Source organism: Gobio gobio, assembly GCF_949357685.1.
Source record: "Gobio gobio genome assembly, chromosome: 7".
In the NCBI taxonomy this organism is placed as follows: domain Eukaryota; kingdom Metazoa; phylum Chordata; class Actinopteri; order Cypriniformes; family Gobionidae; genus Gobio; species Gobio gobio.
Window position 1 is genome coordinate 15,822,335 of NC_137103.1, and position 21,242 is coordinate 15,843,576.

A 21,242-nucleotide genomic window follows, 5' to 3' on the forward strand; every position below is an offset into this window, starting at 1 on the left:
CCCACCCACCTTCCCACCACCACTGCGAGTGAGTACTGGCTGGATTTATTGGACAGTGACTTTGTGTTTGGAGTAGTGAATACCATGTATCACTTGATTCTGCCTGAATATGCATCATCTTCATCAGACACACTGCCCCCACCCAGCCTCCCTCTCCCACTGGGAGCTATTTCTCCCTGTGTGTGGGTGGCTTCACTCATCCTCAACCTGTCACCCTGGTCATCTGAGTCCCTTCACTACATTGGCTCTTCGGCTGTGCGGTGTGTTCCCTCCACATCATCGCGCACCTCTGGTCGTCGCCATGGTGGTGTCGGTCTCTACACCTCTATAGCTCCTCCCTCCTGCGATGCCGCCATGTGGGCATGGGGGCAGTGGCCTGGATCATCATCCACCTGTCTCTGCTCAAGACCATTCCCTGGCTATCCCCACCATCTGCACCACCTTGGACTTTTTTTGTTTGGCCAGATTCTCGTCCTCCTCCAGAGCCTCCATCATCCATCTACTGGCACGAACCCATGCCTTCCGGGAGGGGGCGTACTGTCACACACACACACACACTCATCACATGGACTTTGTTTTCGGTTTGCATCATCTTCCCTTTGTCAGGGTCCTGCCCTGTCAGTCTTGTCTGTCTTGTGTCTGTTCAATGTTTCTTTGTTTGTCTTGTGTCTGACCACATGGTTCTGTCTTTGTTTGTGTTGGCCATGCGCTCCTCTCGTCCCACCTCCTTGTTTCCCTTTACCACGCCCCCTTGTTTAGTCCTCGTCTAGTCCTTGTTTGATTAATTGTGTTCACCTGATCCTCATGTGCTCTTCCCTTTTATATTGAGCTCATTTCCCTCTTGTCCTTGCTGGTTCGTTGTGTGCTTTTGTTGTATGCCTCGTGTCTAGCTTACCTTGTCCTGGTGATAGTAGTTTATCTCGTCTAGTATAGTTTTTGGTTACTTTTTCCCTATCCTTATTTTCTCTCTCTAGTTTCCTGCAACGTTACAGATTTAGTTTCTAGTTCCAGTTATTTATTTTTAGTTTTTATTTATTTTGCCTTTTCTCTCTTTTGAGAAATCTTTCTTCTGTTTTCTGTTTTGGATTCTAGTTACCTTGTTGGCATTTATTCCTCTTCTTAGTTTTTGCTTTTTGCTCATGTTTGTTTCTCTTGTTGTCTCGTCTTGAGTCTTGTGTGTTGTCTTGTGGTGTTTCCCGTCCTGCATCCTGGTCACCCTGGACTCTCCTGGCCTGGCAACCAGTCTGGTTTCACAGCAAGTCACATCACCTACTGTCAAGCCTGGTTCCTCGAGCTGCTGCCTCGTCTCCATCATTGGCCATCCCATCCCTGCTGTCTCTACCCTGACCAGCCACTTCTCCCATTGTGTCCTGCCCCTATTGTTTGGACTTTGTTCCCGTCTCACCAGTCTTGTCCTGTGTCAAATATTGTTAATAAATTTCACCCCCTGCTCATTCTGCATCTGGGTCCTCACTCTCAGTATCCTGACAGAACGAACCAGCCACGACAGGACCCAGAAATGAGCATCCGTGTTTCTCCCCCTGCGACTGCCCAAGAGAGACTGGCATTCCAGAAGGGATTGTTATCGCTTCGCCAGGAGGACCGGGAGGTACGGTCCTTTGCCCAGTTTTTCTGGACCTTGGCAAGGGGCCTGAAGTACCCTGACTCAACCCTTAAAGCGGCATTCAATCTCTGCTTGAATGATCCCCTACCACAATGGGAGATGGATCAGCTAGCGGTACTGGACTATTGGAATTTTGCTAATTACCTGCACCACCGCAAAGACTGGCAGATCCTTACGCCCCCGGAGTCTGATCACAGTGGCCAACCCGCTCTCCCACCCTCGTCGAGTCAAGTCCCAGATCATCATCTGAGTCCTACTGAGCAGCGACGGTTGAGAAGGAATAGGGCGGCTCGGACTGCATCTGTCTCTTGTTCCACCAAGTCAGTTCCGGCCATTCCTGCCCGTCCAGAGACCGTCGAGTCTGACGCTGCAGCCAGTCCAGAGCCAGTCGAGTCCTCCGCTCCTGCCAGTCCAGAGTCCGCTCCTGCCAGTCCAGAGTCCGCTCCTGCCAGTCCTCAGAAGCGGAGGAGAAGGAAGGCCAATGTTGGCAAGTCAGATGCCCTTCTAGAGGCCCCTAACCTGTTGGTCCAGGAGGGCCTGAATCAAGAGGCTCCGGCCCCAGAGACCAGTCCAGTGTCGGCTCCAGCCCCAGAGACCAGTCCAGTGTCGGCTCCAGCCCCAGAGACCAGTCCAGTGTCGGCTCCAGCCCCAGAGACCAGTCCAGTGTCGGCTCCAGCCCCAGAGACCAGTCCAGTGTCGGCTCCAGCCCCAGAGACCAGTCCAGTGTCGGCTCCAGCCCCAGAGACCAGTCCAGTGTCGGCTCCAGCCCCAGAGACCAGTCCAGTGTCGGCTCCAGCCCCTGTGCCAAGTCCAGTGTCGGCTCCAGCCCCTGTGCCAAGTCCAGAATCTGTCAAGTCAGCTCCTGCCCAGGAGTTCACTCAAGTCCTCCCACAGTCGATTGAGACGGTTGCAGTCACACCAGAAGTGGCCAGTCATGCGCTGTTCTGCCCCCAGAGGAGAGGGCATGCTGTGCAGTCAAATGCCCTTTTGGAGATCCTAAACCCACTGGTCCAGGAGGGTCCGGTTTCAGCGGTCTCTAATCAAATGGCCCAGGAAGACCCAACCCTGTTGGATCTGTATCCAGTGATTTCAGAGGCATTTAGTCTGGTTGAACCAAACCCTAAGCCACCTACTTCACCAGCTATTCCTGTGCTGAAGGAACCTGTGACTGCGCAGCCTGAATCACTTACCAGTCCTGTCATGGCCAAGCTGGGCATTCAAATAAACACCGCTACCTCAACGGAAACTGTTCCTGACCTGGCCATGGAGGCTACCTCAGAACAGCTAGCAAGCCCATTTGAGCCCTCAGAAACTGATGTCTGTCATGTAATGTTCTCAGAGACCATTCCTGTTTGTAATGTCATGTCCCTTGAAACCGTTCCTGTTCCAGCCACAGAGGCTTCTCCAGAGCATCCATGTCTTCCTGTTAAAGTCACGAGGACCGTCTCAGGGATATTATCCAGTGAAGTCATGCCCACAGAGACTGACCCTGTCAGTCCTGTTATTTCTCCTGAGTCTGCTTCTGACCTGGTCACGGAGGCCATTTCAGGGCATCTTTCTCTGCCCGTTATAGCCACGGAGGCCACCTCTGAGCTGCTCACCAGCAATGATTCGCCTAATGAAAGACTTCCTGCCAGTCTCGTCATGCCCACTGAGATTGTTTCTGCCACTCTCGACTCAGCCAAGAGGTCTGCTTCAGCCCTAAAGTCTTCAGCAGGGTGTATTTCTTCTAAATCTGATAAAGCCCTTGAAGCTGTTCCTGACATCACGTTTGTCCGGGAGTCGTCAAAACAGTCGTCATTACCAGCCAGTGCCGTTATGGCTCCTGAATTCATTCCCAAGCATTTCCCTAATCAAGAGACTTTCCCTGCATCTGTTCCTGACCCCAAACCCTGCTGGAGGTCCCCACCAGTGAAGTGGCCCTCGATCTCTAGAAGTGCCACTAATCAGTTTCCCGTCCCTCCCATCCCGTCTTTGATGTTGCCTGGCCGTCATGTTCCTCCAAAGCCAGCACCTCCATGGGCAGTTCCTAACCATACCGCTGGATTGACTCCTACCCTCCCTGCTCCACCCCCTCTGTTTCCTGGCTGTTATGGGACGCCGATGTTTACACCCCTCCTGCCCTCCCAGTTGCTACCCCCTTTGACTCCTTTGCCTCGTGTGGACGCCTGGAGGCGTCCATTGGGGGAGGGGTACTGTCAGGGTCCTGCCCTGTCAGTCTTGTCTGTCTTGTGTCTGTTCAATGTTTCTTTGTTTGTCTTGTGTCTGACCACATGGTTCTGTCTTTGTTTGTGTTGGCCATGCGCTCCTCTCGTCCCACCTCCTTGTTTCCCTTTACCACGCCCCCTTGTTTAGTCCTCGTCTAGTCCTTGTTTGATTAATTGTGTTCACCTGATCCTCATGTGCTCTTCCCTTTTATATTGAGCTCATTTCCCTCTTGTCCTTGCTGGTTCGTTGTGTGCTTTTGTTGTATGCCTCGTGTCTAGCTTACCTTGTCCTGGTGATAGTAGTTTATCTCGTCTAGTATAGTTTTTGGTTACTTTTTCCCTATCCTTATTTTCTCTCTCTAGTTTCCTGCAACGTTACAGATTTAGTTTCTAGTTCCAGTTATTTATTTTTAGTTTTTATTTATTTTGCCTTTTCTCTCTTTTGAGAAATCTTTCTTCTGTTTTCTGTTTTGGATTCTAGTTACCTTGTTGGCATTTATTCCTCTTCTTAGTTTTTGCTTTTTGCTCATGTTTGTTTCTCTTGTTGTCTCGTCTTGAGTCTTGTGTGTTGTCTTGTGGTGTTTCCCGTCCTGCATCCTGGTCACCCTGGACTCTCCTGGCCTGGCAACCAGTCTGGTTTCACAGCAAGTCACATCACCTACTGTCAAGCCTGGTTCCTCGAGCTGCTGCCTCGTCTCCATCATTGGCCATCCCATCCCTGCTGTCTCTACCCTGACCAGCCACTTCTCCCATTGTGTCCTGCCCCTATTGTTTGGACTTTGTTCCCGTCTCACCAGTCTTGTCCTGTGTCAAATATTGTTAATAAATTTCACCCCCTGCTCATTCTGCATCTGGGTCCTCACTCTCAGTATCCTGACACCCTTGGTTAGTTCTTTGTTCTGGATGTTAATTTGATTCGTCATTACTGTTTCATTAATCACCTTGTTTGTCTGTGTATTTAAGTCCTGTGTTTTCAGTTCACCTTGGTCCGGCCTTGTTCATGTGTGGTTGTGTTTTGCTTGCTGTTCTTCATGTAGATTTAACCTGTGGATTTTATCAAATACTATTAGAACCATTCATCTTCATGAATCATGCCTTCGTATGCATCTCAACTGCCAAATATTCCTATTACCATATCTGAATTTCATCTCCAGAGTCTTCCTCAGCACTTGTATACACAGGGATATGAACAGTAATATGTTGTCGACAACAATAACCAAATTCTTCCAGTCTCAGACCACATCCACACGAAGCCAGAACTTTCCCTATCCAATCTTTTTTTTCTCCTCGTCTCAAGAAATACAATTTTCAGGCTCCTAAAATGCCGTATCCGTCTCGACGAAACGCTGATACGATACAAAATGTTTACGTATACAGCTAAACGCATCTTCGCAACAACCGATTAACAATAACTCCAGTTATTGTGGACTTTGATCTTTGAAACTTTGCAGACATTTACATTCACAAACAGCTATATAACACACTACAGGAAAGGTAATATCCAAAAAGGCACAATAGGGGCAATTTAACAATATGATCATATGAGCTAGTTTCAAATTAGTTCCCTCATACTGCTCCTATAACAGTCACATAACTACATTAATACGGTATAAGGAAAACTGCTTAGAAAATTAAAAGAAATAGAGACAAAACTCATTTTTCTTTCAGAATTCTATTATCACAACTGAAAGATTTTCAGGTTCTGGCCTACTTTTCACTGCTAAGAAAAGGTGAAAACCAGCTTTTGATCATTTCTGGGATCCTTGCGGTCTTTATCAATGTGTATGTGTGTGGTATTCTGGGATGTCTCTGCAATGTCTTTGAAGTATCTCTCGTTGCTGTTGCTCTGAGGGAGAAATCCAGCTACATGAAACCTTTGCTTTCAATCTCTGAACTGAGTTGAAGCTGTTTTTTTAAGCTACTGAGATGCCGTTCCATGATACATATTTCATGATGCCTGTCTCTGTTTGTAATAAGTGTGGTTTCTGAACACACTGCTCTGTAGAGTCTCTTGGACTATCTAGTTTAACTACTGCATGATTAGTGATATAATCGTATTGTATGATGAAGACCAGTTTATTAATAGTTTAAGTTTATTATAATATTATTAATAAAGAATGAATATGAATGAGTACTTTTGCATATCAAAGATGTCGTCACATTATCATACTGCAACAGTATTCTTTGTAATAGGTCTCTCTCTCTCTCTCTCTCTCTCTCTCTCTGTTTAGGTGGGTGCGGGAGTTTCTGAATGAGGAGAATAAGGGTTTGGATGTGTTGGTGGAGTATCTTTCGTTTGCACAGTATGCTGTCACGTAAGTCACCCGTGATTGTACCGAACATGAACACAATGAGCACAATGGCTCCTTTCACTCAGACTGCTGCTGTGTCTGTGTGCGGCTCTGACTGCATGCCTTACTGCTTCTCTGAGCGGACCTGCGTGTGTGTGTGTGTGTTAGAGAGTGTGTGCAGCCTCTTCACTGAGATCAGATCAAGTCACAAGATCCCATTTACAACAAATAGCTCTTTACAGCCTGATAAGAAATTATGTTTTAGTATGTTTTTTTGGGGGGGAGAAGAACTTGTATCACACCCTGCCACCTCAATACAAAACATTAGAAAGACTAGCATTCAAAAGTGTCCTTGCTTTTGAAAGAAGTCTCTAACGTTTGCCACGGTTGGATTAATATGATCAAAAATATTTTTTTTACCATTGTCCTCATCATTACTCCAGGCTTCAGTGTCACATGATCATTCAGAAATCATTGGTTACACTTTGTTTTAAGGTGTCATAGTACTTAAATATATAATTACACTGTAACATTAATATTAATAGTAATATTAATTAGCTACATGTACTTACTATAGGGTTGGGATTAGGGTTTGGTTGAGGGTTAGTTGCATGTAATTATGCATAATTTACTGTTACTACTATGGTACTATGGAGTATATGTAACATATGTAACAAGGACACTGTAAAATAAAGTGTTACCAAATCATTCTATGCTGATTTGGTGTTAAAAAAAAAACTTTTATTATCAATGTTGAAAACAGTTCAACTGCTTCATACTTTGAAACCATGATACATTTGTGATACCTTATTTGATGAGTAGACTGTACAAAAGAACACCATTTATAGATTATTTTAACAATGTAAAAAAAAATATTTAATATTTTTGATCAATTTAATGCATCCTTAATAAATTAAGGTATTACTTTATTTTAAATAATAATAACAACAATAAAATCATAATTACTGACCAAAATGTTTTGAATGGTAGAGTATCTGGTCAATTCATTTTCTTTATTTGAATTAATCAGAAAAAAATAATAATTATATATATATATATATATATATATATATATATATATATATATATATATATATATATATATATATATATATATATATAAAATAAATGATAATGTTTTTTGTATTTTATTAGTATTTTATCAGCACATGTACACACAACATACAGTATGTTCTCTGATATTAAATTAATTTTTACGTTCAAAATAATCCTTACCGTCTTTAACAATCTTTTTATTATAAAAATGTGTGTTTATAGTATACAGTATTTTCGGAAGTATTAATGCAGCACATACTATTAAGTACATTTACTTTATTTATATAAAACATTTCAGTTGCCACAGATAAATAGAGTATATAAATCTAGTATTTATGGTAACTGTATAATACTCTCTTTTTGGGTCAATCTTACTCTGAGGATCTGCTGTTCTTTTTTACAGGTATGATGGTGACAGTTCTGAGAACAGCACAGATAACTCGGTGGATAAATCTAAACCCTGGAGTCGATCGATTGAAGATCTCCATGGAGGAAACATCTCATCATCTGTCACAGGCAACAGCATCTCCAGAACCAGCAGACATTCAACGTTAAGGTGTGAACATTACATTAACTCAAACATTGTTTAATGTTGGTACAGCAAACGAATCATACAAGACCCTGATATCATCTAATATTTCTGAATGCGATGTGGTGTGTACAGACTTCATGTGAGTTCTGAAAGGCTCTTTTGTAAAGTCATGAGGACTGTAAGACTTTAAATGGCTTAGGAAACTGTGCACCATAACAGAACCAAGAGTAGAACACAATCGACATGTGCCTGTCTGTCTGGCCGCTGACTCACGGCACTGGTTTAGATATTTTTATTCTGATGAGGAATGGGATAACTGACACATCACCATCATATGAGAATTCATACAGGAACTTCCCTGTCTGTTATTTACCAGCCTGATGACGGGACAGAAGTATTTACACTGAGCCTGAGGGGATCTGTTTGAATGGGTTCAATATGCTAAGCTCCCTGTCATTTGAATTGGATTAAGGTCTAACCCTTATGCAGTAGCTAGAGAATTCCTGATTCTAATTCTGGAATTCTGCTCAGTTTTTTTTTTGTGTTGTTGTCTGGGTCACATGTCAAAAGCTTGCAACCTTTCAGTGGAGTTTCTGCTAACATGTAATGCATGTGTATTAAACAGTGAAGCCAAAGCAAAGCCTGACCATGACACCAAAGTTTTAAAAAGAAATAAGGGTACACTTAAACTTTTTTGTTTATGGTCTTGTATTTAATACTGACACTACAGTGGCTTGGATTCACAGGTTACTAATGTCATTATGAATACGTGAAATATTATTCATAGTGTAGGTCACCCATGCTACATTTGGGTTGCGCCCTCAAGGCCCATTCACAAGGATGATAACTATAACTAACATTTTAATGATCGTTCTAATTGTATGAGAATAGGAAAGTCCACACCAAAACTATAACAAACAGTATTATCACTGTATCACTGAGATAGTATTATAGTTTTTATACAGTTTTTATACAATTTTGTTGTATGTTTTTGTAATTTTTATTATATATTTTTTTAATATGTCTATATAGTTTTATTTATTTTAGTAAGTTAAACTAAATGAGAAATGTTTCCTTGGTCAACTAACTGAAATAAAGTTTAAAAAAGAAATATTTGGGACCCACTTTATAGGATGATTAGGTGGTCTTAACTATGCATTTTTTTTTAGAGAGACTGAAAATATAAGATGATGCAAAGTGTGAGTAACAGTGTTTTTAGCATGTGTCTGATACAGATACATTATATTGCCAAAAATATTGGGACACCCCTCCAAATCATTGAATTCAGGAGTTCCAATCACTTCCATGGCCACAGATGTATAAAATCAAGCACCTAGGCATGCAGACGCTTCTACAAACATTTGTGAAAGAATGGGTCGCTCTCAGGAGATCAGTGAACTCAAGCGTGGTACCGTGATAGGTTGCCACCTGTGCAAGTCCATTCGTGAAATTTCCTCACTACTAAATATTGCACGGTCAACTTTTAGTGGTATTATAACAAAGTGGAAGCAATTGGGAACAACGGCAACTCAGCCATGAAGTTACCTCATAAAATCACAGAGCGGGGTCAGCGCATGCTGAGGCACACAGTGCGCAGAAGTCGGCAACTTTCTGCAGAGTCAACAGCTACAGACCTCCAAACTTCGTGTGGCCTTCAGATTAGCTCAAGAACAGTGCGTAGAGAGCTTCATGGAATGGGTTTCCATGGCCACTGTTTCCATGTGGGAACAGTTTGGGGACGGCCCCTTCCTGTTCTAACAGTGCACAAAGCACGGTCCATAAAGACATGGATGAGCGAGTTTGGTGTGGAGGAACTTGACTGGTCCTGACCTCAACCTGATAACACCTTTGGGATGAATTAGAGCAGAGACTGTGAGCCAGGCCTTCTCATCCAACATCAGTGCCTGACCTCACAAATGCACTTCTAGAAGAATGGTCAAAACACACTCCTTAACCTTGTGGAAAGTCTTCCCAGAAGAGTTGAAGCTGTTATAGCCGCAAAGGGTGGACCAACTCCATATTAAACCCTACGGATTAAGAATGGGATGTCATTAAAGGCGTCCCAAAACTTTTGGCAATATAGTGTTTGATATATACTCACTTTACTGAAAATGATGAACGTTGAATATAAGATATATAATATAAGTATTATCTTATATTAACATTGTTTGCCGTACGATAGTTCATTGATTCATAATTCCGTTTGCACAAAACATCGTAAGTTATCTTTTCTACTACAACTGTGGTAACTCCAAGTACTTAAACTTTATTTCCCACTACCAAGACTTATAAATCATATAAAAAATGCATAAATGTTTCACATTTCACAAATGTTTCAACTAGGTAACGAGATAAACACCTTTCTGTAGCATCTTCGTTTCAACACTAATAAAATACAATACTACCTCACGAATAAATATACAAAAAAATATAAATAAGATGATTAATCTGTCACAACTCTGTCAGAGTCTGGCATATCCATTGTATTTGAGGTGTAGGGATCAGGCTCAATCATGTCTTTTAAAGCCCGGTGGAAACCAATATACAGTAGTTATCTTTTTATACTAGTTATTGCTATAGTTATCTTTCTTGGTGTGAACAGGCCTTTATGAAGAATAAACTATTCTGTTCATACAGTATGTGCTATTATTTTCTTTAGGTGTATATATATATTCTGTGTTCTTCTTGCTGGAATTATGAACTGTCACAGGTTTTGTGAAATTAATCTGTGTAATTAATGCAGTTGTCGCTCTGTCTGCAGTTTGCTGTTGTGCATTCCCATCTGCGACAAAAGGCACGTTCTTTTCGTCCTTGAGACAGTCTTCTTTCCTCTCTCCCCTTCACGTTTTTCAATGTGTTGACTGTATTATGAAGGTTAGATTAGCAGTATGAGTTCAGTTGCTAAGTAACTAGCTGTGTACCTGCGGCCTCCGCTTGCCCTCATGTCTTGTGTCGGTCATACTCTGATTTCACCTGTTATTTTAAGCTGTTTATTCAGATCTGCAATTGATTTATGAATTCACTTCATCATTTCTCACCGCTGTAAACTCTGCAGCCAGTAGTGTGAATTTGTGTTCCGTAGTTCAGAGGTTCTGCCCACATTTAGTAGTTTTCCTGCGTTTTCCTCCTGCTTCTAGTGTTTTGTAGGGTTGAATCGTGTGCTATATATCATTTGTAAAAAGAATAATTCTCAAATTTCCCATGCCCTCCTGAAGAACACAGACTCCACAATGTCCAAAGTGCTCGCAGAAACAAGGGTACGTCTGCTGCATTACTGTTTAGGTTTAGCTCAAAGTTTTAGTTTTATAGAATTCTGTAGACATTAAAAAATAGTATAGTGCTAGACTGGGTGTGGGACCTACTGTTTATAATATAACTTCAGCATAACACTTTCTATGAAGCCTATTTTTATAATCCATTACCAGGGTATTCTTAAGGCAGCGTTACTCAAAGTGTGGGGCGCGCCCCACTGGTGGGGAATAGAGACGCGACAGGTGGGGCGCGACAAACGGGAGGAAATGTGGTCATTTTTGAGCCCATCTTTATTACCCTTTTGAGCGGTCCCACATGTGGGATTTTTATTTCGGTGCACCTGAGATGAGATGTGCTGCGCTGGTGGAAACAACATGAGACCATGACACGCGACTGTCAAGATGACTCGCTCAGTGTTTAGAGTGGCGCGGGGCTGGCGCTATGCAACGCATCGCCACAAATGAGTAAAGCAAGCCAACACGCAAACGGCCGCAAGTGAAACAGAAAATAGGCTACGTCTTAGATGCTCAAAAACACAATCATCTTCATTAAAACGAATGAGACTAAATGCTCTTCCCAATGTTCAGGTCGCTCTCTCATATTGCGGTCTTTGATCTTGAAATGAGCTGATATAATGCAGCTCATCTGTTGCTTTCGTTGACGTGAACTCCGTTAAATGTGCATATAGCTCAGACCGGGAATTGAAGATCGGATTTATAATAATTTTGTAGATAGGTGTAAGGATAGGACAAACAGCATGTGTTGTGTGTGTGTGTGTGTGTTTTTTTTATTTTTTTCTCGATCAGCCCGTTTTGTTTGTGAGCGCCGTTGCGAGCAGCCTGCCTCAGCTTGTAAAAAAAATGCCTTTTTTAGGCTAAACGTTTAAATTAACATTGTGATACTTGAAATGTTTTATATCTATGGATTTTATTATAAGCAAGAGACAAGTCCAGTTTTGATTTGAGAGTCTAAATTAATCAAACATGTGGTTAACTAACTGTCGGCTGCTGGCCGCTTGGTCGTTACTTAAAATAAAAAAAAGATTTAACAAACAAATAAATGCTTCAAACATTTTTCTAAATTAACTTAATAAAGAAACTAAACGAAATATAACTACTTTGACATTAAAAACAAAACTGAACTATTTTAATGGCTGCAACAATGCGTAGGCCTAATAGGGAGGATAAAAATTAGAAGGAAAAAAAACACGGGCTTCAGTCGGACTCAGGCTGAAAATTTTGATAAGCTGTCGGACACGGGCCGGGCTAGGGCCTCAGTGCTTGATAATAAAAGCACTCGCTCAGTGCTTGATAATAATAATAATAAAAAAACCTACTTTAGCTTTTCTTCTAAAGCAAAATGTAGCCTATTTCCGATTATCACTAAAGCTTTGAAGCAATCCGTGTTGTAAAATGCGCTAAATAAATGAAGGTGACTTAACATATCATGCATAATGTTTATTTTAGGTTTCAAACATTTAAATACACATAAGTAGGCCTACTAGTAAAACAATACATTTAGAGTTTGTAAAATAGGCCTACACACTGGTGTCACTAGACGCAGCAATAACAATCCATTCAAAAATAATTTGCCGACGTTTTATTCATATCAGATACACGTATAGGTAACTAAAAAGTTTACTATATTCTTCTCCCAGTTCACCGGTCACTTACTTGCATGTATTTCGGGAGAAACTGATAAATTCACGCGAATCCGACTGACAGGACTCTCTGAACTGCGACGCAAACAAACATAGGCGCCCATCTCACGTTATAGATCAAAATCAAGATAATTTATGAAGGTTTTTAAATGGCAAAACACACTCACTTGCACATATTTGAGAATTCGATTATTAGATTTTATGACATGGTAAGCAAGTTTGTCAAGTTCGTCTGATATATCGGCTGATATATATATATATATATATATATATATATATATATATATATATATATATATATATATATATAAACACAACGCATATAGATTTCCCTTACATTAGTTATTTGTAGTCATTCATGATCACTCAGCCTCTCTAAAATAATGTGATAAAACAAACAAGTTTATTTTTAAACTGCATTATGGTCAAAACAGAACAGAGGAACATAAAAATATATTAAAGTTCTGATAAATAAAATGTATTAAAACTATGAAACACCAACACTCATAATGTGGTTGAGCGGTGTTTCATCCATTTTTATAATTTTGTCAAATATTAATTTATCGGCCATCATAAATACTGATACTGATAGTTTGGAAAAAATTTGTTGGGGCGATTGGGGACAGGTGGGGCTCGGAACCTTTCACTACCTCCAGAGTGGGGAATGGCAGAAAAAGTTTGAGAAACACTGTCTTAAGGCATTATAATGTATACACAATGCCATAAAATAATAATAATATAATATGTTGTATCCTATCATGAATAATTGTAACAACAGTTGTAATACATTTTAAGATGTATAGCACGATAAACGCCATGTAACTGTATATCCACTTAAGTACGGATTATAAGTCCAATAGTTATAATGTATTTTAGGTCTCATATCTTGACATATAAATAAAGTATATCTTTCTACAGTCAAACCAAAATTTATTCAGACATCTTCAACATTTTCTCACATTGTCACAGTTTATTTGCTATAGTTTTAGAAAATGGTATTAAAATATGTCAAGAACTCTCCGTTAAATTGTGTCAGAACAAATTCATCTTGATAATGTCAGATAACTTTGATAGAAAGGTATGTAATTGATTACAACCAACCAATCAGCTGTCAGTTGTTAAATTTAACTACACAATTAGATAATACCAATTTAGGTCAACCAATTACCAAGCAATGCTTCATTTTGTTCAGTCTGTGTAAAAGGTCGCATTAGCAATTAAAGAAAAAACACTTAAGCAAAACATGGTCAGGTCAAAGTGTCTGAATAATTTTGGTCCCAAATCTTTAGCAATTTTACACATAGTCCACTGTATGAAGAATTTGTGGGTATAATATGCCACAGTTTTCTTTATTTTGCTATCCTCACTTGCATAAATGAACTATAGTGTCCTGCACCCACTAGTAAAAACAATATATATCTGGTGTCTGAACAATTTTTGGTTTGACTGTATGAGTGTTTGCTCATATTTAAGTGTTTCCAGTGAGGCTAATATTATATCCAGTGTGAGCTAGTTTAAGCTCAATGGTAACATCTGAAACAATACAATATGATATTACAACAAAACATGTTCAAAGCACATGTGTCATATAACCCATTAAGGATATCTTATGGCTGATTAAAAGTAGACTTACTACGTAGAGCAGATAAAGACTACATATAAATGTAACACTTACGTATAAAGCCTTTTGGATGTTTAAATAAGACTCTCAAGTCCAGAAGATGTAGTTGGATATTATGTATTATGCATATCTAAATGTCAAGAAATGAGAAATTTGCATATTGTTCATCATCATTGTACTCTTAAACATTATAACCATAAATAGGTAAGTATTATAATGCATTATAACTGTTGCATTGATGATTCATGAGATGATAAGTATATGTTTTATAAGGCATTATGTATTCATTATAATGCTTTATGAATACCCCTATAATGCATTATAAATAGAGTATTCATAGAAAATGTTATCTAACAATATCTGTGGCATAACGTCATAAAGCTTTTGGGTGTTATATAAGTCCACATCTTTTGATGTAGTAGGATATTATGTAGATCTTAATGTCAAGATATGAGACGTATAATAGAACTAAACAAAAATATTCAGTAAATCGTTATTAGTCTTTTAACAAAGACTAATTTAGTCTTTTAACAATCTTCATGCACTGTTCTACATGTAGAACAGCATTGACTTTTGCAACTTCACAAAGAACGTGCTTAAGCGTGTGTGCTTGTGAAATCAACTGACACGTAAGAGTCTCATCCCTCAATTTATAAAATAGGAAAACTCAATATTAGTGATATTGGAAGTCAAGATACTGTACCAGGATGTGCATTAAATACACACAGTTTGGAAAGGATCGCCACAAGATTACTCATTACACTGCATGTGAAGAGTGTGATCAAATTATTCACTAACCTTGTCTTTATACATTTATAAATGTAAATTTATATCCAGTCTTTCAATTCAATTTTATTCTGTGGATGTAACTATCCACAGAGAACTTTTTACATGAAGAAAACATCTATAGCACACATTAATCTATCGATACCACTAAAAGGACGATTTGGACAACTTACAATCAAGTCAATCCACGTTTGAATATAGCACTTTGTGCAGCTTTACAGTAATAAACTGTGTCAATGTCACACAATTCTTCAAAATTAGAAACTAATATTTACAACTTCAATGTCAACAATAAAACAGCTCTACAGAATCTTGTTTGATAGTTTTTGATAGTACAGTTAAATCGATACGATTTACTGAATATTAATTGCCAAATAACATATTTAGAAGTTTAAAAGCTCAAATAACATTTGTTCAAATTAATTATTAAAAGGCTTTAACAAAGCTTCCCATTTTTCATTAAACCCCAAGGGCCGATTGCACCAGCTGGACGGTTGTAAGACTAGGCTGGACGTAAAATGCGTTTTAAGTCCTGCGTAGAATCAATACCTGTTGCTCCATTTAGGCATAGCGCATGTCTGAGACAAAATCTTAAGCCTAATCAAAGGTAGGTGTAAAGTGAAAAGTCATGACTTGTTCAGAAAAGATTAGTTTCATGTCTGTGAATTCATTATTACTGCAGACGTGAACTGTAATGTTTATGGTTAATTCGCACAGGATAAGCAATATAAAACATAGTTATGATGGGCGTGTCTACTACACACTGCTGACACAGGTAACTAAAACAAACTTTCCCTTTCGTTCAGTCACTACGACGTACGTTAGTGACTAACGAATGGGGGTTTCGCTTAGAAGCCAATCATCTTCATCGTATTCAACAGCGCCCAATGGCAGTGCCAATGCCATGGGCATGCGGAATTTGCATGCGTAACTCCGCCCCACCTCGTGGGTATATAAGGAAGTACGCTGCGAACATCGCATTATGTTTCTGCTTTGGAGCCAAGAGGATCTCTTCACTCCTACAAGCCTGAATTCTGAAGTCTTCTCTTCAGTCTTCGAGAGACCAGCGGTTCTCCAGGGTGTTGGTGTTACGGCGCGTTCCAGCGATCTCATGCTGCCTGCCTGCTGATCTGTGCAGTGATCTGCAACAGCTGTGTGTGTGTTTCCCTGGGCGCTTCGGCACTCTGCAGAGCTTTCCTCTCACAAAAAGAGCTTGCGCGTGGCACGTCTTTTTCAAGACGGTTCGCCCGTGCACTTCCGGGTGCGATCGATCTCCGTTGCTGTCTATGGGCACATTCACTGCTCGATGTGTTTGGGCTTCAGCACGTTCGGGCAGTGTTTGTGGATGCGTCATGTTCCCACTGCGGGAACGTGACCATCGCGATGTTGCGGTCGAGACTCAGTGATCTCCGTGAGGAGAGAGAGTCCCCTCTGCCACACCCCAATCTACCGTCTCCGAGTGAGGCGGTACTTTGGCTGGTGGCCAGGGTGACCTGAGTGCGGTGCCGTGGTATTAAGAACCCCGACGATCATTCCTCGGGCCACGCCCCCTCTTGCACATTGCTTAAACCCGCGAGTGTTGGACTGAAACAGCGGCCCGTCTCTGACGCCTCGTTCGTTTCGTTCACGCTCCAGATAGCAGTGAGATGTCGATCGCCGCATCCCAAGGTGGGCTGGAGTCCTTTGGGGATGACGATTAGGAGTTGTGCTCCGCCTCCGGGTGTGTCAGCGCTGCCTGATCCGACCTAAGGTTGACAGCCATGTTATCTCGGGCAGCCGCGAGTCTCGCGCTGGTGTGGAACTCCGCCCAGTCGCGAGTGCTCGTGGTTGCGCGATTGGTTTTTGGGGACGGCACCCGACAGCTGTTGGGCCCCGCCCCCAATGCCTTTCGCTCCCGAGGTGCATGAGGAGATCACGCGGTCCTGGAAGTCCCCGTGCTTCCCGCGATCGTTTGGTGGCCTCCTCCACCTTCTCTGCCCTTGATGGGGCCGCGGCCTAGGGTACACTGGGGCCCCCTCACCCCCACTGTTGAACTCTCTGTTGCGCACTACGGTGTCCACAGAGGGCTTGACGTGGCGTGGTGTGGCTGTCCTAAGCACCCTCCCAAAGCCTGTGGGCTCGTCTACTTCGGTGGCGTGGTCCTGCAGAGCTACGGGCAGGCCGCCGCCCCGTTGCACATGCACAAGGGTGGAGCCGACCCAGGGCTCTTCATTGAGCTGCGTGCCGCGACTGATCCCGCCCCCGGGCGGTGAAGGTGGCCACACGCTCCCTGGGTCGGGAGATGTCCACAGCTGTGGTCCGGGAGAACACCTGGCCTTACCTGGTGATTTGGAGGACGTTGAGTGGGCCCGCCCCCTCAACTCACCCATATCCCAGGCTGGCCTCTTCGGCGGCGCGGCTGGGAACTGCGCCCAACAGTTCTCGGCCGCCCCAGAGCAGACTGAGGCTGTAACACGTACTGCCCCGGCGGCCAGCTGCTGCACCAGCCGCCGGCTCAGTCGCCTCAGTCCGCTCGCCGCCGAGGGCGCCCTCCCTCCTCCCGCCCGGCCCCAGCAGCAGCCTTCACCAGGCCGCGCCGTGGAGGTGGTTGAGGATGACGCCCAGTCCGCTCCCCAGCCTGGTTAAACGCCACGCTGGAAGTGGACAACTCAGAGATGGGTTCCAGTTCTTCCCAGGGGATGGTAGCAGGGCCTCTCCTTCCCCCGGTGGAGGGCCGGGGGAAAATCCTTCCGCTGCTGGCCCCCGGGCTAGCAGCGCTTGGGAAGAACTCATGTTCCTGTCTCTGAGAACCCAGAGACCGGTGATGACAGTGCGCGCCACCCACGGGTCCCGCCACTCGCATCCCTCTCTGTCGCCAGCCTCCTGGCAGAGCAGACCCCAGTGGAACGCGCGTCCTTCCCTGGTCTCCTCTGTCAGGACGCAGCCGTTAACCGCACCCCCACACCGGGACGCCCAACAGCCTCCCTTGTCCGGGTCGGTAACGCTGCATCGCTGCCCCACTCCGGGTACACCTGTAGTCCGATTGACCCCGCTGGTGCAGTTCCTGGGAGCCTGGCTTCAGATTCCAGGGCTGTCCCGCTGGGTCGCGAAGACAGTCAGGTGCGGCTACGCGATTCAGTTCGCGCAGGTTCCTCCCCGCTTTCGGGGAGTCCGTTCCACTATGATCGGGGCTAATGCCCCCGTCATGCGAGCGGAGGTTGCCACCCTACTGGCGAAGGGTGCGATCGAACCTGTCCCTCCAGCCGAGGTGAATTCCGGGTGTTACAGCCCGTACTTCATTGTACCCATAAAGACCGGTGGGCTTGACCGATCCTGGACCTGCGCGTCTTGAACCGTTACCTCCACCGGTTTCCGTTCAAGATGTTGACAGCGAAACGCCTTTTCGAAAGCGTTCGTCCAGTCGATTGGTTGCAGCGATCGACCTGAAGGACGCCTACTTCCATGTCTCCATTCTACCTCGACACAGACCGTTCCTACGGTTTGCTTTCGAGGGGCGGGCATATCAGTACGCAGTTCTACCATTCGGGCTATCTCTGTCCCCTCGCGTCTTTACGAAGATTGCCGAGGCAGCCCTTGCGCCCCTTCGGCAGCACGGGGTTCGCATCCTGAATTACCTCGACGACTGGCTTACTGGGTCACTCTCGAGAGCAGGTTTGCGGACACAGAGATTTGGTGCTCCATCACCTAGCCCGTCTGGGCCTTCGGGTCAACTGGGAGAAGAGCAAACTTTGCCCCGCGCAGAGGATCTCTTTTTTCGGTATGGATCGACTCGGTCGCCATGTGCGCGCTGCTTTCGAGCGAGCGTGCGCAGTCTCTGCTGACTTCCCTTCGACAGGTCGAGGGCAAGAGTGCGGTTCCACTGAAACTATTTCAGAGGCTCCTGGGGCATATGGCATCTGCAGCCGCGGTAACGCCGCTCGGATTGCTTCATATGAGACCGCTTCAGCACGGGCTACGCGATCGAGTCCCGAGATGGGCATGGCGGTCTGGCACGCTCCGGGTACAAGTGACTCGGGCCTGCTTACAGACTCTCTCCCCGTGGTCGAACCTCAGCTTTCTACGGACCCGAGTGTCCTTAGAACGAGTTTCCAGGCATCTTGTTGTATCAACAGATGCATCATCCACGGGCTGGGGTGCCATGTGCAATGGACAAGCAGCCACGGGCTCCTGGATAGGACCCCAGTGCCTTCTGCATGTCAATTGCCTCGAGTTGCTGGCAGTACGGTTCGCCCTGCACCGCTTCCGAGCGTTGCTGAAGGGTCAACATGTACTAGTCAGGACAGACGACACGGCCGGGCGGTCTACGCTCCCGCCGTATGTCTCAACTCGCCCGCCATCTCGTTTTATGGAGTCAGAAGCATCTGAGGTCCCTTCATGCTGTCCACATCCTGGGAGTCCTGAACCGTGCAGCCTCGAGCTCTCACGGCTTCAGCCACTTCCTGGAGAATGGAGACTCCATCCCCAGACGGCCCAGCTGATATGGGAACGGTTCGGTGACGCACAGGTAGTCCTGTTGCCTCCCAGGACTCTTCCCATTGCTCCCTGTATTATTCCCTGACCTATGGTCGGCACGGATGCACTGGCGCACAGCTGGTCGTCGGGGCTACGCTATTATGCGTTTCCCCCAGTGAGCCTTCTCGCACAGGTACTGTGCAAGATCAGGGAGGACAAGGAGCAGGTCATGTTGGTCGCCCCGTTGGCACGGCCGGACCTAGTTCTCAGAACTGCTACTCCTTGCGACAGCCCCTCCCTGGCCTATTCCTCTGAGACTCCTCAGAGACGGGGCACCTTTTGGCACCCGCATCCAGCGTTCTGGAAGCTCCACGTGTGGCTTCTGGACGGGACGCGGCTGGTTTGAGTAGCCCTCCACCTGCGGTGGTCGCTACCATCACTTCCGCTAGGGCAGAGTCTACACGACACCTCTATGCGTTGAAGTGGGACCTCTTCGTCACATGGTGCTCTTCCCGCCAGGAAGACCCCTGGAAATGCCCGATCGGGTCTGTGCTTCGTTTCTCCAGGAGGGGGTGGGACGAAGGCTGTCTCCTTCCACCCTTAAGTGTTCGTGGCCGCAATATCTGCCTACCACGATCTCCTGGGAGACAATAAGGTAAGTAGCAGCACGACCTGATCATCAGGTTCCTGAGGGGGGCGAGGAGACTGTATCTTCCTCGCTCTCCTCTCGTTCCCTCTTGGGACCTCTCAGTAGTCTGAAGTGCTCTGTAGAGGCCTCCCTTGAGCCTTTGCGGTCGGCCGAGATTAAGCTCTTGTCTATGAAGACGGCTCTGCTGACCGCATTGGCCTCGCTTAGAGGGTCGGGGACCTGCAAGCATTTTCGGTTGACGAAGCGTGCCTTGAGTTCGGGCCGGCTAACTCTCACGTGATCCTGAGACCCCGGCCCGGATATGTGCCCAAGGTTCCCACCACTCCGTTCCAGAGATCAGGTGGTGAACCTGCAAGCGCTGCCTTTGGAGGAGGCAGACCCAGCCTTGGCATTGCTCTGTCCAGTACGCGCTCTCCGCGCCTACGTAGACATGACGCAGTGTTTCAGGACCTCAGACCAGCTCTTTGTCTGTTATGGTGGAGAGCGGAAGGGAAGTGCTCTCTCAAAGCAGAGGTTGTCTCACTGGATAGTGGACACCATTGTTTTGGCATACCAGCAGCAAGGCCGACCGTGTCCCCTTGGTGTGAGGGCACACTCCACCCGGAGTGTGGCCTCCTCTTGGGCTCTAGCGCATGGCGCCTCGCTAACAGACATCTGCAGAGCTGCAGGCTGGGCGACACCCAACACATTCGCCAGATTCTACAATCTCCGAGTGGAGCCAGTGTCCGACTATGTACTCGCCCCTACGGGTGGCCGGTAATGGGCCAGGCTCAGGTGTCTTCGCTTGCTCGCCATTCCACTCCAAGGACTGGATACGTGCGATATTTTCCTCAGGTGAGCTCCCCGAGAGCCCTGAGCTCCTCCAGCACTGCTTACGCCGACATCAGTTCAGTCTGCCCTTTCGAGCCCAGACCCTCATGTCCGGCCAGGTGCTCCGTGTGCATGGTTCCCCTCCGGCGACCCCCACACGAGTATTCCCACCGTAAGCCTCCTCAGTGAGCAGGTGTCTTTCCCTTGGCAAGTCCCTGCCACCCCTAGGGTTAAAAATCCACCTTCGGCTGGTATCCTAGAGATCTTCCATATGCAACCCTCAGCGGGTCATATGTGTATTC

At 44.9% G+C, this 21,242-nt stretch overlaps 1 protein-coding gene across 4 annotated transcripts in view; it reads left to right on the forward strand.

Annotated features, from left to right (window-relative positions):
• fmnl2a (formin-like 2a) overlaps positions 1-21,242 on the forward strand; it is a 141,211-nt gene that overhangs the window by 74,638 nt on the left and 45,331 nt on the right. For all 4 annotated transcript variants that reach the window (XM_079821919.1, XM_079821917.1, XM_079821918.1 and 1 more), the window contains exons 5-6: positions 6,063-6,146; positions 7,582-7,734. In XM_079821919.1, the coding sequence (XP_079678045.1) occupies positions 6,063-6,146; positions 7,582-7,734 (237 nt within the window). The remainder of the gene's footprint in view (positions 1-6,062; positions 6,147-7,581; positions 7,735-21,242) is intronic.